At 61.9% G+C, this 16037-nt stretch overlaps 1 protein-coding gene across 1 annotated transcript; it reads left to right on the plus strand.

Annotated features, from left to right (window-relative positions):
* The first annotated feature begins 2161 nt into the window (after positions 1–2161).
* Positions 2162–13333, plus strand: PDCD1 (programmed cell death 1). The gene is made up of 5 exons (XM_082397638.1): positions 2162–2338; positions 8415–8774; positions 9196–9357; positions 10074–10108; positions 10384–13333. Exons 1-5 carry the CDS (start codon positions 2263–2265, stop codon positions 10612–10614), a joined length of 864 nt encoding a protein of 287 aa, XP_082253764.1. The 5' UTR covers positions 2162–2262; the 3' UTR covers positions 10615–13333.
* The last annotated feature ends 2704 nt before the right edge of the window (positions 13334–16037 follow it).

Here is a 16037-nt window from a genome sequence, read left to right on the forward strand (position 1 = left end):
TGTGTGTGGTGGGGACGGTGTGTGGGGTGGGCACGGTGTGTGTGTGGTGGGGACGGTGTGTGTGGTGGGCACGGTGTGTGTGGTGGGCACGGTGTGTGGGGTGGGCACGGTGTGTGTGTGGTGGGCACGGTGTGTGTGGTGGGGATGGTGTGTGTGGTGTGACAGCGTGTGTGGTGACAGTTTGTGTGTTTGGGGGGGACAGTGTGTGGTGGGGACAGCATGTGTTTGGATGGGGGTGTTTGGGGTATAGTGAGCTGATAAGCTCGGGGGGAGCTGACTTTGGGGGGACAGCACCCCAGAGGCTCTGGGACTCCTCCCCCTTCCTCACTTGCCTGAGCCCCTCCCTGGCTCTGACCCGGTTGCCCTGCTGGTCCTGCCGACCCCAGGCCATGTGCACCCCCTCCCCACCTCCACGGTCTCTGGGCCCCTTTCAGCCTCCTGAGTCTGGGTCCCCCACCGAGCCCCCAGCCCCAAGGGTGTCAGCGGGGTAGGGGTTAAGAGTCTGGAGGGAGGGGAAAATCAGGAGGGGAGAGGAAGGGAAGAGGGCGTGAGAGGGAAAGAGGAAGTCGAGGGGGAGAAGGGGGAGGGATGGAGGGAGATGGAGGGAGGTGGGCGGGTGAGGAGGGGCCCTGCATCGCCCTTTGTGGACACAGTCTGAGCTCTCGCAGATGGAATTGAGGTGAGGGGTGGTGAGGAGACCCCCCCCCAGGGTCTGACAGCACCTCCCATCCCAGAGCACACCCCCACCCTCCAGCCCAGCCTCCTCCAGCCCTGGTCCTCCGAGGACAGCTGAGTCCCCCGGCACAGAGCCTCAGGGCCCCAGTGTGAGTGCCACGTGCCTCACGGACACAGGGGTCAGCAGGGAGCAGAGTTCTGGGTGCCTGGCGGCCCAGGGCTCCAGCCCCCCGAGGGGAGGCCACAGGGGAGGGTTTGCCAGGAGATGCCTGTCTGCATGGGGTGTCACACGGGGCAGCTGCGGGCCACACTCTCCCAGACCAGCCACCAGAGCCATCTGGCCAGCTTCCCCCCACGCTCCACGCTCGGAGTGCACCTGGCCGGCAGGGACCCCTCCCACGCTCCAGGCCGTGCCCTGCCGGGGCCCCAGCAGCTGAGGCTCGGGGAGCGGCCCTCCATCTGCCGCCGAAGCCTCCTCCGCCCAACGCCTCGCCTGAGACATCATCTCTGATGCTCTTTTTCCACCGTTTCAGCTTTCTTTAATGTTTTCCCTTCACAGCGAACCCTGAGTGTCTCAGAGCCGGAGCTGAACACCAGCTGTCAGGCGGTTTCTGTCTCTGTCATCTTAGCTGATGAGACCTACACATTGCGCCGCTAATATCAGCAGTTTCATTTTTCCTGTTTTCCATTCATTAGAACAAAATGCTTAGAGCGAAATGCGGTGAATAATCCAATCACTTCACAAATGTTCGGGCTGTGAGGGGGCCCCGGACCCCAGGACCTCCCCCAGCCTGAGGCAAGTCAGTCCTGGAAGGTGAGGTCTGCATTACCGGTCAAGCCCCAGCACTGGAGGAGGTCAGGAAGCTGCTGATAGTGGAAATATCTGGAAACGCGGCCGCACCCAGCCTGGGGCCTCCTGAAAGCTGGCCCCGGAAGCCCCTGAAGGCTTCCTGAAGGGGGTTGGTGCTGGGCCCCGACGCCCCTCAGCACGGGGCTAGCAGGGCCACCATGGGGGCAGGGAGGGGCCCAGGGCCCCGGGTAGGACAAGAGGGAAAGGGTCTCAGGTGGGCCTGGAGGAAAGGCCCCGGACCCTCACTGCCCACTGGGGCAGCAGTGTGCCCGCTGCCCACAGCCCGTCGGGTGGCGGGGGCGGGCAGCAGAGGCCTGGCCCAGCAGTGGCAGAGTGCGGTGCTTCAAACACTGTGGCTCCAGGGACCTGAGCCCAGAGAGGGCAGAGGGACGGCTGGGGAAGGGGAGGAGAGAAGACCCTGCACCCCCTCCCAGCGGACCCACAGCCTCCGGAAGAGTCACCAACAAATAAAGAGACAAGAAGTGCCCGGGATGGAGGCGCCCCTACCCCTCCCCCTGCCTCTGTCTCTCTGTTTCTCTCTCCCTCTCTCTCATCTCTATCTCCGCGCAGAGCATTTCTCTCCCTCCCACCAACTCCCTGCCCAAGTGGAGGAGGAGGAAGAGGGGGCAGGGGCTTGGGGCGTGGCCCTCCGACCTGACCCGGGACACTTTCCTTTCCTCCTGCACTTCTGCAAGCAGTAGAGGAGACAGCATGCCGGGCGGGCTGGCGCTCCGGGCATGGGGACCCCGCGGGCACTGTGGCCACTCGTCTGGGCCGTGCTGCAGCTGGGCTGGCAACCAGGATGGCTCCTAGGTATGTGGGTCGGGGCTGGGTGGCGAGGGGTCAGGCTGGGCAAAGACCTCCAGTTCTCAGTCTCTGGCGGGGGGGGAGGGGGGGTTGGGAACCAGGCCCCTGAGGCCCAGCACGGCCCCTGGCAGGGCACTGTGTGGCTTTGGGCAGGTGAAGGGCCCTCTCTGGGCTCCGGCTCCTCACCCACTCCCCTCACCTGGTGGTGAGTCCCTTCCTTGCTCATGAGCAGGCAGGAGTATCCCAGCTCTTCCTGGGAGTCCCGAGGGACGGGCAAGCTCATGCCCCTCTCTGTAGGATGAAAGGGCTGGGCCGCCAGAGCCCCAAACCTCGGCCCCGCTTGTGTTTTCCTGGGGGGAAGGGACTGACTGTTTCCATGAGGGCACAGGCTGGGTGGCCTGGAGATGTTTCTCCGATTATGTCAGAAGTGTAAGAGTTCCAGTAAAGACCCACCCCGTCGTGGGCCTGGGATGAGCCCCACCTGGGCCTCTGGACGAGATGGCCTGGAGCACAGCGCCCGGGCACATCCGAGAGCGTCCACAGCAGGTTCTGGAGAGGCGCCCTGGCCCCAAGGCCCTCAGTACAGGCCGCCCCCTAGGCAGGCCCTGCAGGCCCGTGGCCAGAGCGGTGGTCAGGCAGAGGCCCCTCCTGGCTGCCCTGCCCTCAGCCACTGCGCCCGGTGCTGCCCTGATGGGAAGGGGTCCCCAGCCAGACCCAGGGCCTGTCCTCTACACCTCGCTGGGCTCAGGGGTCAAGGGCCCTAGAAGGGCCAAGCCGAGGTGGGGCTGCCCTGACCCCCACTGGCTGCCAGTCCGGGATTCTGTGCCCAGAGGCCCTCAGCTGTCTCGGCCCAGCCGGGCCTGCTCAGCACCTGCTCAGCGCCCAGGTCGCCCTGCTTTTCCCCTCACCTGGCCTCGCTCTCAGGATGGACGGAAGAAACTCACGGCTGCAGTCAGTGGTCCAAGAGCCTGTGGCCGAAAGGTGCCCCGTGGGGAGACTTGGGGAGCCCAGGCACGGCGTGGGGGTGGAGACGGGGTACGTGTCATCCCAGGAGGAGGAACCAAGGCCCGGGGGTTGGGGGGCGCTGTGACTTACCCTCGGCTGCCCACTCCCCACCAGGGCCCCTTCCCAAAGCAGGGGAAGATCAAAACGTGAAAGGGGCCGGCCTTGAGTTCCAACTGAAGCCGACACTGGTGAGCTTTGTGCCCTCAGGCAGGTCCCTTAACCTCTCTGAGCTGCGGTTTTCCCTCCTGCAGTTTGGTGATAATAATGCCTGCCTTATAGCGTCATGAGAATTCGATCTTATAAGAACTGTCTGGCCCAGCCTATGACACATTTTTTCAAGTCAGATATGTGTTATTTTTTTCAACTTACAGACTTGAAAAATATTTGAAAGATACAGAAAAGTTACAAAAACACAGCAGTGAACACCCTCACCCAGAGTCTCCGATTGGTAACCCTGGCACACTGGCTTTCTGTGTTAGTTGGCTGGGGCTTCGGTAACAAATGCCCCACACTGGGCAGGCGGCTGGAACCACAGAAGCTTATGGGCCGGCAGTTCTGGAAGCTGGAAGTCGGACCTCGGTGTCGCGGGGTCCCTTCCTCCCGAGGCTGCGAGCGAGAGGTGGTTCCAGGCCCCTCCCAGCTGCGGGCGGTGGTGGCGATGCTTGGTGTCCCTCGGCCTGTGGACACGTCACCCCAGCTCTGCTCCGTGTCACACGGCGTCCTCCCGTGTGCAGGGCTGTCCACGTGTCCCCTTTTCCCCAGTAAGGACACGGTCGTGTCGGGTTAGGGGCCACCAACCCCACACCTCATCTCAACGGATCACATCAGCAAAGACCCTGTTTCCAATAAGGTCACATTGCGGGGTGCTGCTGAACGCGGGGATTTGGGGGCCGGTGCAGCCCACAGCCCTCTCCATCCGCGCACCGCTGGTCACCTAAGCATTAGTCACAGACTCTCCTAACGCCCGGGACGGTGGCTGATGCAGTCCCATAGATCAGATGCCCTGGCGTCCCGAGCCTGCCCTCTGGCTGGACTCTTTCCCTGATGGAGCCGAGTCCAGAACCTCGGCTTCATCTGGACGCCACTGTCCTCAGCTTCCTCTGATCTACAGCAGGCATTTTTGTTTGTTTGTTTGTTTTTAATCAAACCTCAATTTTATTTTAGATATGGAAATCCTTAGAATTAGGATTTTTTGAGGTGTAATCGGCATAGCATTATATTAGTTTCAGGTATACAGTGTATTTGTATTTGTATATATTCCAAAATGATCACCACGATAAGCCCAACTAATATCATCACCATATACAGTTACCAGGTTTTATTCTTGTGAAAGGAACTGTCAGGATCCACTTTCCTAGCTACTTTCAAATACGCAACACAGAATTATTAACTCTAGTCACCACGCCGTACATCACACCCCAAGGACTTACTTATTTTATACCTGGAAGTTTGTACCTTTTGACCACCTTCACCCATTTCCTCAGCCCCTACCTCTGGAAACTGCCGATCTGTTTTCTATATCCATGAGCTCAGTTTTTGTCTTGTTTTGTTTTTTTGGGTTTTTTTTAGATTCCACATATAAGTGAAATCATACGGTATTTGTCTTTCTCTGCCTGACTTACTTCACTAAGTATAATATTCCCTAGGTCCATCCAAGCTGTCTCAAGTGGCAAGATTTCATTCTTTTTTATGGCTGAGTAGTATTCCATTGTATATACACCACATCTTCTTTATCCATTCCTCTGTCGATGGGCACTGAGGTTGCTTCCATAGCTCGGCAATTGTAAATAGTGCTGCAGTGAACATTGGGGTGTATATATCTTTTAAGTTCATGTTTTCATTTTTTTCAGATAAATACTAAGAAGTGAAATTGCTGGATCACATGGTAGTTCTATGTTTAGTTTTTAAGGAACCTCCGTACTGTTCCAACAGCGGCTGTGTCAGTTTCCATTCCCTTTTCTCCACATCCTCTTCACCACTTGTTATCTCTAGACTTCTTGACGATGCCATTCTGATGGGTGTGAGGTGATACCTCATTGTGGTTTTTACTTGCATTTCCCTGATGATTAGTGACGTTGAGCAGCTATCTTTTCATGTGTCTGTTGGCCGTCAGCATGTCTTCTTTGGAAAAATGTCTCTTTGGGTCCTCTGCCCACTTTTTAATCAGATTCTTTTTTTGCTATTAAGTTATAAGAGTTTTTTATATACTTTGGATATCAACCCCTTATCAGATATATGATTTGCAAGTATTTTCTCCCATTCACTATGCTGCCTTTTCATGGTGTCCTTTTTTGATGGTGTCCTTTGCTGTGCAGAAGCTTTTTAGCTTGATGTAGCCCCACCTGTCTATTTCTGCTTTTGTTGCCGGTGCTGGCATTCCTGAAGGAGCCAGGCCAGGTGTGCAAGCACCTGCCACCTGGGTGTGTCTGTTGTTTGTTTGTGGGAGGTCAGAGACATGATGGTCCTTCTTGGGGCACCCATCGGAGACCCCACGACGGGGTCGCTCCCTCTGGGTCCACTGCAAAGTATTGGGGGAAGGTGCTCTTTTCCCTTCGGGATGAATCAGAGACCCGAGGTAGGGACCCAGCAGTCCGCTGGGCAATGCTTTCAGCACCCACTGACGGGTGTTGCCTATATCAGGTGTTAGATGGTAGTTGTGAAATGTGGTCTCTGAGGCCACCCTGAGCCCGTGCCAGGCCTCCGTCCATGGGAGCCCCGGGCTGGTGCCACCTCGACACTCACACTCCATCCCACACCCAGGCACCCCCCCCAGGGTCTCTCCCTCCCGACCCTGCTGGGGTTCAGGGGCTCTCTCCTCAACCCACTCCTCAAACAGAAAAACAGGCCTGGAGACCCCTCACTGACATTCCATTATTACATAAATAGACAATATTTAAATTTTCAATTACTCAAACAACATAAGAAAAGATTCATAGACATTCATACTGCAGGGATAAAGCAAGTGAGACCCCAGGACTCCCCAGGACTCGGGAGGAAGCTCTGCTATCAGCCTCCCAGGCCAAGGCTGATGTAAAGGGATGCATGTGTCCCAGGCCGGCCCCCCAGCAGCTGCATCCAGCCCCTGCCTCTGCCCACACTGTGAGGATCCAGGGGGGGCGGGGGGGCCGGGACAGGCACCCAGGTAGGGCTGTGCTGGGGGAGGGGTCTGAGGGGCAGCAGGGAGGCCATGGGGTCCAGAGGGAGCAGGGCCTGGAGAGCCCCTGGGAGGGACCTGGAGTTCCCAGGGCCTGAGCGGGACGGGGAGGCCGTGTAGAGAACCAGGCCAGGGACCCAGGCAGCCCAGGGTCCCAGCTGCTCAGGTCCAGATTCTGTGAGAGTCCCCACAAAGAGCAAGCAGGTAGACAAGAGACTCAAATGGCCACCAGTTCAGGCTGGCGGATGGGGGTGATGGTGAGGGCCTGCACTGAAGACGAGCAGGGCCGCCGTCCACGCAGGGCTCGTCAGCGAAGGTCCCCGCAGGCGCTCATGGGGGCCCTGCTGGAGGGGCCTGTGCAGGAAGGGGGGCTCCCCAGGGGGCTCACTCGAGGCCTTGGCAGGTGGGAAAGGGGCAGTGGCGTGGACACAGGACGGGTGGGAGCACAGTCTGGGGGGCACCACCCAGAACAGGGGCTCCTGGGGTACCTGTGAGGCGTCCTGGGTTTCCGGACCCAGACGTGGGCTCGCTGCAGGTGGGAGCCCGGGGGTGGGGGGCGCCCAAGGGCCTTGTGCAGAGCAGGGCTCTCAGATCCGGTGCACCATCGCCACCACGCGACTTTGACCAAATCTGTGTCCAGCTTGTACCGAAGCGGCGGCAGGGCGGTGGTGGGGGAGCAGATGCGGGCCCCGCAGGGCCGTGGGCCTGGCTGAGAGGGGAGGCCCGGCCGCCCGCAGGCCTCCTCGGCCTTCCCGCTGCCCCCGCCCCTCTTTGCCAGTGGGACAGGCCCTCCACAGAGATGCGAGGACAACCGCCCACCCTGCACAGAGCTGCCCCTCCACAGGGGCCGGGGGAACCCCCGCTTGGAGGAGCGGGCAGGGGGCTGAGGGGAGCTGGCCGCAGACCCGGAGCTGGGTCTGGGGGGGGCAGCCTCAGGCCTGCCGCTGTGTGCAAATCAGGGGCCACTGCGCAAGCTCCCAGCATGAGCCGTCCGTCCGCAGGGGCTAAAGCACCGAGTGTGGGTTTGGCCACGTGTGGGTCCCACCCGGGGCCCCTCCCTGCAACACGGGTCATCACGTCAGCCTGGACTCCGTGTGGGGTGCGGCTGGGCATCTCCCGGGAGGGGCTGCCCCTCCCCCCACCCCCCAGCCAGCGAGCTGGGTGTGAGGGCGTGCACACCCATGCGTGCGCGTGCCAGCGTGAGCTGCGTGTGTGTGTCGGCGAGGTGGGCCCCTGCAGGTGGCGGGGCGTCCCCAGGTGGGGCCTGGCAGGCGACGGCTGGCCTTGTTTGGGGGCCTGCAGGCAGAGCCCAGGCTCGTCCACGCGAGGGGCGATGGCCCGGCTGGCCTCTGAGCACCAGTCTCCCGTCGTGGCAGAAGACACGGAGGGCCTCCTGCTGCCCAGTCAGCAGTGCCCACGGGGGGAGCGGAGGGGGGGCTCCCAGCTCCGAGCTGGTCCTGAGATGGAGCCTGCCGGGGCTGGGTTCTCCGTGGGACGCCCCCACCAGCCCAGCCCGGCCTCCCGGTTACCCTCCCCCTCCCCCAGCGCAGAGCAGGCAGGACCAGTATGCCGGGTCTGGGAGCGTGGGGGTCGGGCCTGCGGGGACTGGCAACTGGGACTCAAGGAGGGAGGGGGTGAAGGCCCTTAAACCACCACGCGGGGGAGAAACGAGGGCCTGGAGGTCAGAGCCAGATCGCAGCCCTGGCCCCAGGTCTCAGTAGCGTCAAAGGACAAAGTCCCACCATGGAGTGGCCCGTGAGAGGTGAGCACCCCGTCCCTGGGGGCGTGCAAGGCCCCGTGGCAGAAGCACTGCACAACCCTCCCATCAGACGGGCCTTGGGAAAGTGGGGGGGGAGGGGCTGGTGGGCTGTCCCCATACCCCCCCCCGCATGCCCGCCCACCGCTCCTCTCTCCACCCCTCAGATGCCCCCAGCAGGCCCTGGAGCCCCCTCACCTTCTCCCCGGCCCGGCTCACTGTGCCCGAGGGGGCGAACGCCACCTTCACCTGCAGCTTCTCCAGCAAGCCCGAGCACTTCGTCCTCAACTGGTACCGCATGAGCCCCAGCAACCAGACGGACAAGCTGGCCGCCTTCCCCGAGGACCGCAGCCAGCCTGGCCGGGACCGGCGTTTCCACGTCACGCCGCTGCCCGGCGGGCGACGCTTCCACATGAGCATCATGGCCGCCCAGCGCAATGACAGCGGCGTCTACTTCTGTGGGGCCATCTACCTGCCCCCCAAGACGCAGATCAACGAGAGCCGGCCTGCAGAGCTCACGGTGACAGGTGCGGGCGTCGGAGACCCGAGCGCAGGGCGGAGGGGGGGCCCGAGGGCTGGGGTGGGCCCCCGAAGGCTGGGGTGGGCCCCCGAAGGCTGGGGTGAGCAGGGCAGGGTCTGGGCAGCCAGCAGGAGCAGCCTCAGCCATGGGGCATAGTGGGCAGGGGTTGCCAGGCTCCGTTCCAGGGCTCTGTCCCACACCCAGGACCACGGCGACCCATGGCGCTGGCTCTCCATGACTGGAAGCACCCCCAGACCCACTTGTCCTTGAGGGAGGGGGCCGGTGGCGGGCGCCTCTCAGGATGAGCTCGTGCTCGGAAGCTCTGCCGGGGTGCAGGCCTGGGCGAGACTGGTCAGTGCAGGTCTAGGACTGGCAGAGGGCAGGGCCCTGGGTCCCCGGCTCTGACTCCTGTCCTGTTGCCCCTGCAGAGGGAGTCCTGGAGCTGCCCACAGAGCGCCCCAGCCCCCCACCCAGGCCCGAAGGCCAGTTGCAGGGCCTGGTCACCGGCATCACAAGCGCCCTGCTGGGGGTTCTGCTGCTGCTGCTGCTGACCTGGGTCCTGGCGGCCGTCTTCCTCTGGGCCACTCGAGGTAATGCCCCGCCGGTCCCCACAGGCGCAGCCCACAGTCGCCCTCCCTTCACCCCTCCCCTACTCCTAGCCCCTCCGTGTCCCCCCACAAGGAGGGGCCAGACTGGGCTTCCCAGGGTCTGAGGTCCCCTCACAACCCCAGCAGTGCCCCTGCCCTGTGCCTGCTCTCAGGAGGGGTCTGAGGGAGGGGAGTGGGGAGGGCAGCCCCCCGCAAGGCTGAGTCACCCCGGGCTGCACCTCAGGCTGCAGGACACTGAAAGCTCTTCTAACCGCTGGGCGCCCGAGGTGACAGCCACAGCCACTGCAGGCCTGGAGCCCCCGGCTCCGCCCCACCGCCTGGAGACCGCTGAGGACACCCCACCCGCTGAGCGGGGTAGGGGTGCAGCCCAGCTGACAGCAGAGCCCCTGTGGGAGGTCATCTCTCCAGGGAATCGCTCTTCCCGCCCTCAAATATTTTTGAGAACGTGCGGGGATCATTGATGATGCGCCCGCTGTGTGCGCTGCGGCAGCCGAGCGGGCGCTGGGCGCGGGGCTGGGCCGCACGTGAGGCCTGGAAGCCAGGCGGGCCTCTGGGGCCCAGACAACCCAGGTCCCAACCGGACCCTCAGGAGGCGAGCGGGGCGGGCGGCGAGCCTGGTGCCCTTCCCAGGGACCCCTGAGACCCCACGCCACGACAGCAGGGCCTCGGGGCTCCCTGACTCGTGTGCTTCTCTGCAGAGGGCTGCGCGCGCAGGAGCGAAGACCAGCCTCCGGTGAGCGTCCTTCCCTTGGCGGTGCCGTCGCCGCGGCCGCACCTCCCTGGGGGGCGGGGCGACTGCCGGGGGGCGGGGCGACTGCCCGGGGTGGGCGGCCTCAGAGCAGCCACGCCCCTCGCCCGCCACCAATGCGTGTGTCCGAGGTTGGGTGGCCAGCCCTGCCCTGCTGTGCGCGCGCGTGCGAGTGTGGGGGGGGGGGGGTGTGTGCGCGCGCGCGCACGTGTCAGCCCCTCGGAGACCGACGAGCCGTCCCTCCCTCTCTCCCCAAGAAGGAGGGCTCCCCCGCCGGGCCTGCGTGCACCGTGGACTACGGGGAGCTGGACTTCCAGTGGCGAGAGGAGACCCCGGATCCCCCGGCCCCCTGTGTCCCTGAGCAGACCGAGTACGCCACCATCGTCTTCCCGGGCAGGCCGGGCTCCCCAGGCCGCAGGGCTTCCGCAGACAGCCCGCAGGGGCCCCGGCCTCTGAGGACTGAGGACGGACACTGCTCCTGGCCCCTCTGACCGCCTTCCTCGGCTGGCCCGAGTCCTTCAGACCCTCCGCCAAGAGCCGGGGTGGACAGTTTCCCTGGAAGAGCACAGAGTGGTAGGGCCGCCCAGGAGGTGACCGCCTGTCCAAGGGTGACCGCGCCCACCCCTGCCAGCACCTGCCAGCCCTGCCCGGCTCTATGGGCAGGGGAAGGAGCCTCACCCCGGACTCCAGACCCAGTCTCAGGCTGAGCTGGCCAGAGCCTCCCTCCTACACACGCCAGCTGCCTCCCAGGAGGGCCTGGTGCCTGGACGTAGGGGCCCGCGGGTCCTGGTTGGAGACTCCGCCTTGGAGCAGGCCTGGTAGGTCCAGCACGGATCCCCCGAGGGGCACACGGGGAAATGCACAAGGTCAGGGCTCCCCTGGGGCCTCGTGCTCCCCCAGGCCTGGAAGAGAGCTCCTGGCGGTGGTGGGGCCCCTCCACCCTCACGTGTGCCCAGGCCCGTCATGCAGCCCAGGAAACAGGCAATGAAGGGAGCTGGCGGAGCTGGAGTCACCCCGCCGAGGCCATCCTGGGGGCCCTGGTGTCCACCGTGTATCCCCACTTCTCCTTGGCGCCCATTCACGGTGCTACTTAAAGGGGCCTCCGCCGGGCTCCCTCCAGGGCAGTGGGGCAGGTGCGGGGCCCCCTCAGCAGGGACCCCTCCGACGGAGCCGCCACTCCCCGTGGCCTGCACACACACGTCCGGGGCAGCGTGGCCGGGGCAGCTGGGTGTGGGGGACTCGGAGGCACGTGTCCCATCTAGGGGTCCACACACACTTCCTTGCTCTGTTACACTGTAATTAAAGAGTGATGAAAGCTCTAAGAAAGGCGCCGAGTTTTCCTCCTCACTCGTTGGACACCGGCCTGAGGAAGGAGGACGCACCAGCCTGCCCGGCCTGGCCCTCCAAGGCCCCTCCTCTCCATCCCCACCACACTCACGCCCACAGCCTGAAACCCCTCTGACTTCAGGGGGCCACCGGGCACCCCCCCCCCAGAAGCCCTTTCCAGGCTCCACGCCCCCAGGTCCTGTAGCCCCCTGCCCCCGAACCTGGCACAGGATGTCCCCAACTGAGCAGCTGTGCCTGAATGTGCTGCCCCAGCCCCACGTGTCCCCACACCAGGCCGGCGAGGGGATGGAGCGGGTAGGCGAGCGAGTGGGCTGCCGCATGCTATGAGTGAGCAGGTGCCAGGCTGCTGGGGGGCTGGCATCTGTGGGGAAACCCAGTCCCTTCCCCTCTGCAAACTGGATGATGGTTCAGTCCCCCAGGGAGGGGATGCACTGCCACCACACAGGTCATCGGCTCTTGTCCCTGACTACCATGACAGACACCCCCAACCTTGCCCCCCACAGCGAGCCTCGCCCAAACCCGCAGGTGCCAGGAGCACAGCGGCCCCCACCAGCTCCTCAGCCCTTGAGCCCACACCCTGTGCCTGCCATCCTGGAGACTGTCCCAGGCAGAGGGAGAGTCACCGGGTCTGGGACATTGGAGGGAACACTGCTGGTGAATCTTGCAGACGACGTGGGCTTTTGTGCCTGGAAAACCCAGGAGGTTCTGTGGGGAAACTGCTACGGCAACAGGAAAATCTAGTCCAGGAGCAGCTGTAAAATTAACATCCAGAAATAAATGGCTTCCGTACATCCAACGGTGACCACTTAGAAGAAAAAGTGATAGCGAATATTCCGCCTATGACAGCAACAGAAAAGATTGCGTGTCCAAGACGTAGATCTAGTGAGAAAAGCACGAACCCGCAGGAGGAGAGCAGAGCACAGGCGTGGCCTGATGTTCTGGGGCGGATGCCTCGAGCCATCGACACGTCAGTTCTTCCTAATTCTACAAATGTAATACAATCCCAGTAAAACCCCACATTTTTGCAACCGTAAAGTTCATCTGGAAAAATAAACAGGCAAGTAACAGCCAAGAAAACCAGGAAAGGAAAGTGAAAGAAGAGCAGCTTTATCAGATCTAATACTGATGATCATTAAAACAGTGGCGTTAGCACATGAAAAGGCAGGAATAGAGCCAATGAGTGGGGAACCATAGACTTTTTCTAGGTGGTGCTGGGACAGCACAGCTATTTGGAAAGTAGTGTATAGTAAGGTAGACACGTCCCTCCTACCCTGTGCTTGCATCGATCCCAACCCTATGAGACACAGGAGAAAAACCTACCAGAACTTCACAGGGAGGGCAGGGATGCCGGCTCACCCTAGGTGCCATGGAAGAGAAGATGGGGAAATTCAACTGTGTAAATTGGGGAAAACCCTGTAGCACAGCAGAAACATCAGCACGAGCAGACTGGGGAAAGTATTTGCAATATCGCGCAGAAGGCCAATGCTCCAATTAGAGAAAGGTCTAAAATCGGGGAGACAGCAAGGTCAAAGTTGCAATGGAAAAGCGAGCCAGAGAAATGACGGACTGTTCACGCACATGCCTCCCACATGTTATATGTACACATATGCACACATATCCCTTAAACAGGGAAAGGATGCTTATTTTCACTCAAAATAAGGAAACTGCAGATCACAGCCACACCTATTCACCGGCCATCTCGGAAAGCTTGACCACACCCTGGGCAAGGATGCTGGAAGCGGCTGCTTAGCAGTTAGCGGAGCATTTGCCCTTCACTCCTGAGCCCCACCTGTGCAACAGCTCCCGGCGAGACTGGCAGAAACCAGGAGCACGCGGGGTTCCCTGTGCTGGACCTGATGGCCGAAGGCGGGGAGGCCCCGGGGCGGCAGGAGCAGGGGCCCCGCCCGGACTCCGGGTGAACTGGCTCCCGGGTGGCCGCCAGCCCTCAGGTGTGTGCAGGAGGGATGGACACACTCGGCCCCGGAGCACGGAACCAGGTTGGGGTCCGGTCAAAAGACAAGGGGGCAATCTGAGCATCAAAACTGCCAAAATTAACATGAAAAATCTAATTGATTCACACACTCTGAGCAAGTTTAAAAGACCACGAGCTCATATTGATACTGGAAAAAAATTTTTTAAGATGAAAGAGCAGGGAGGGAAGGAAGTGGCCTCGGGTGTGCTGGCAGTGCCGGCCGCCCGCCCTGGCAGCCGCGCTCAGATAAGAAGTGAGACCGAGAGCGACACTCAGCACTTTGCATCCGCCTTCCCGTAAGGCGGCCCCTGCCACCTGCCGCCTGCCGCCTGCCGCCACTCACTTTTTCCGCTCCCCTGCTCTGCCCCAGCCGCGTGTGTCACCGGCCTCGTGGGGCGTCGCGCCCACCTCCCGCCCACACCCGCTCCAGCGGGTCAGTCCCTGCATCAGCGTCTGTGCATCTCACGGACCCATAGCGTCCGGGAGTGGGGAGAGGGGGAGGGCGGGTCTCAGGGCTCCCTGCTCCCAGCCTGAGACCCCGGCAGCCCACCAGGTTCCAGGTGCTACCTAGCCGAGCCCCACCCTGGCAGCCCCTCTGCCCAGCAGGACACCCCCTCGGGCCACCTGTGCCCTCCCTGTCCCCAGCTGCTGTGCTGGGAAGTGGGGGTGGCCGGACACCTCACCATAGGAGTCCGAGGTCCCACAAGGCCTGCGGGACGGGCGGGCGCTGTGGCCAAGGCCTCCTGGCAGCAGAGGGGCTAAGGTCTCAAAGGGAACCCAGCCTTGGGAACAGGGAAGCGGGGCTGTCGTGCGGCGCCTGGGCTCTCAGCCCTTGTGGGTTGGTGGTCTGACGTGCACGGTTGCCCCTATGGTCTGAGTGAGGTTCCTGAGTGTTTGGAGACTTCAGAATGTGGGGATCCCCCTGAGAGTGACCAAGGCGGTGCGGGGGACCCTTCCCGGGGGTCCTGTACCTCGACCCGGTAGGGCTGCCCCATCCGCTGGGGGGAGCCTGTGTTCCTGGCTCCCGAGCCCACTGACTTGGGTGGGCAGGGGTGGGGGGGGGTCCCCACAGCCCTCGCCTCCTGCGGTTTGCGGTGCCCTGCGCTCGCCGCAGGTCAGGGCCGCCTCTGAGAGCCACTTTAGGGGAAAGATGTGTCACCGCCCCACAGCCCTGCGTCTCAGGCCCCGTTATCTGAGCTTCACAAGGCGCTCGGCTGCTGGGCCCTCGGGCGGGAAGAGGCTCTGGGCCAAGGCACCCACACGTCCAGGCAGACGGCGCCCAGCCTCACATCCGCCCCGAGGGGCGCCGGCCCCCAGTGGCCTGCCCAGTGGGCACCGAGCCACATCCAACACCCCCCAGCTGCTTTGACTTCTCCCAGCCAGGGGTCCCAGTGGGGGTCGTAGCTCCTCTAGATTCAGCTCCTGTTGGTCCTTTGGGCAAAATGGGGCTGGTCCAAGGGCACGGCCTGAGGGCGGGGCCTGGGGGGCGGGGTCTCAGGCACACGTGCACCAGCATCCCACCGACCCGCGGCGGCAAAATCCATGATAATTTTTTGTTTTTATGTTTTTATCTCAGTCTGAATTCTGAAAATATACTATCAAATTCTATTACTCAGCCATTTAAAACATTAACTAATTAATTTTAAAAATTCTGTCCACCCACATTCATAGCAACGTCATTCACAGCAGCCACAAGACAAAAGCAACCCACGTCCATCAACTGATGAAGGATAAACAGAACGTGGTCCGTCCACATGACAGAATATTATTCAGCCTCAAAAGGAAGGAAATTCTGAGCCACGCTACACTGCGAATGAACCGTGAGGACACGACGCTCAGTGAAATAAGCCAGACGCAGGGGGTGGACACCTATGAGTCCCTTATATGAGGCACTTAGGTAGTCAACTCATAAAGACAGAAAGTAGAATGGAGGGTGCCAACAGCTGGGGATGAGGGGTTGGGAAGTTAATGTTTAGTGGCGACAGTGTCAGTTTAGGAAGATGAACATGGGGCTGGGGTAGAGAATGGTCATTGCCACAGCTGTGGCAAGTCAGAGGCTGGAGAGCCGGGCGAGCCGGTGCTGCAGCTGGGATCTGAGCTGTCAAGGGCAGAATCCCCTCTTCCTCGGGGAAGCTCACTCTTTTCTCTTAGGGCCTTCAACTGGCTGGAGGAGGCCCCCACGTTATAAAGGATACCTGTGCTTTCCTCAAAGTCTGCGGATTTAAATGTTAATCTCATCTAAAAATAGCTCTGTGGGCAGCCTCCCTCCTTCCCACCTTCCAAACACTCTTCAGAGACGGCACAGGGTTTGCAGACTAAAGAAGACTACGGCCCCGCCCCACCCCACGTTCATCACGGTTTTATTCTCGGTGCCGCTCTGAGCGCACAGAACCTCTCCCTTCTCCCCTGTTACAGACACTGCCCGGAAAGGACCCCGGCCTCCCCTGGCACGGTGGTGGGGAGTTCCCACGGCGGGAACCTGCAGAGCCCTGCGTTCTGTCAAGGAGGAGGAGGAGGTGAGCAGGCTCGGCGGGAAGGCTCAGACCCCGCTGCGGCCGCGACGCTCACGCTCCCCTCCCCTGCAGGTCCACGCCA

The sequence above is a fragment of the Balaenoptera borealis genome (genome assembly GCF_965194805.1).
Source record: "Balaenoptera borealis genome assembly, chromosome: 6".
Lineage (NCBI taxonomy): Eukaryota > Metazoa > Chordata > Mammalia > Artiodactyla > Balaenopteridae > Balaenoptera > Balaenoptera borealis.

Coding starts and splice junctions, on each gene's coding strand:
- PDCD1 (XM_082397638.1), top strand. CDS start 2,263: ATGGGGACCCCGCGGGCACTGTGGCCACTCGTCTGGGCCGTGCTGCAG. Junction 2,339..8,414: donor GCAACCAGGATGGCTCCTAG/GTATGTGGGTCG, acceptor TCCACCCCTCAG/ATGCCCCCAGCAGGCCCTGG. Junction 9,358..10,073: donor CTTCCTCTGGGCCACTCGAG/GTAATGCCCCGC, acceptor GCTTCTCTGCAG/AGGGCTGCGCGCGCAGGAGC.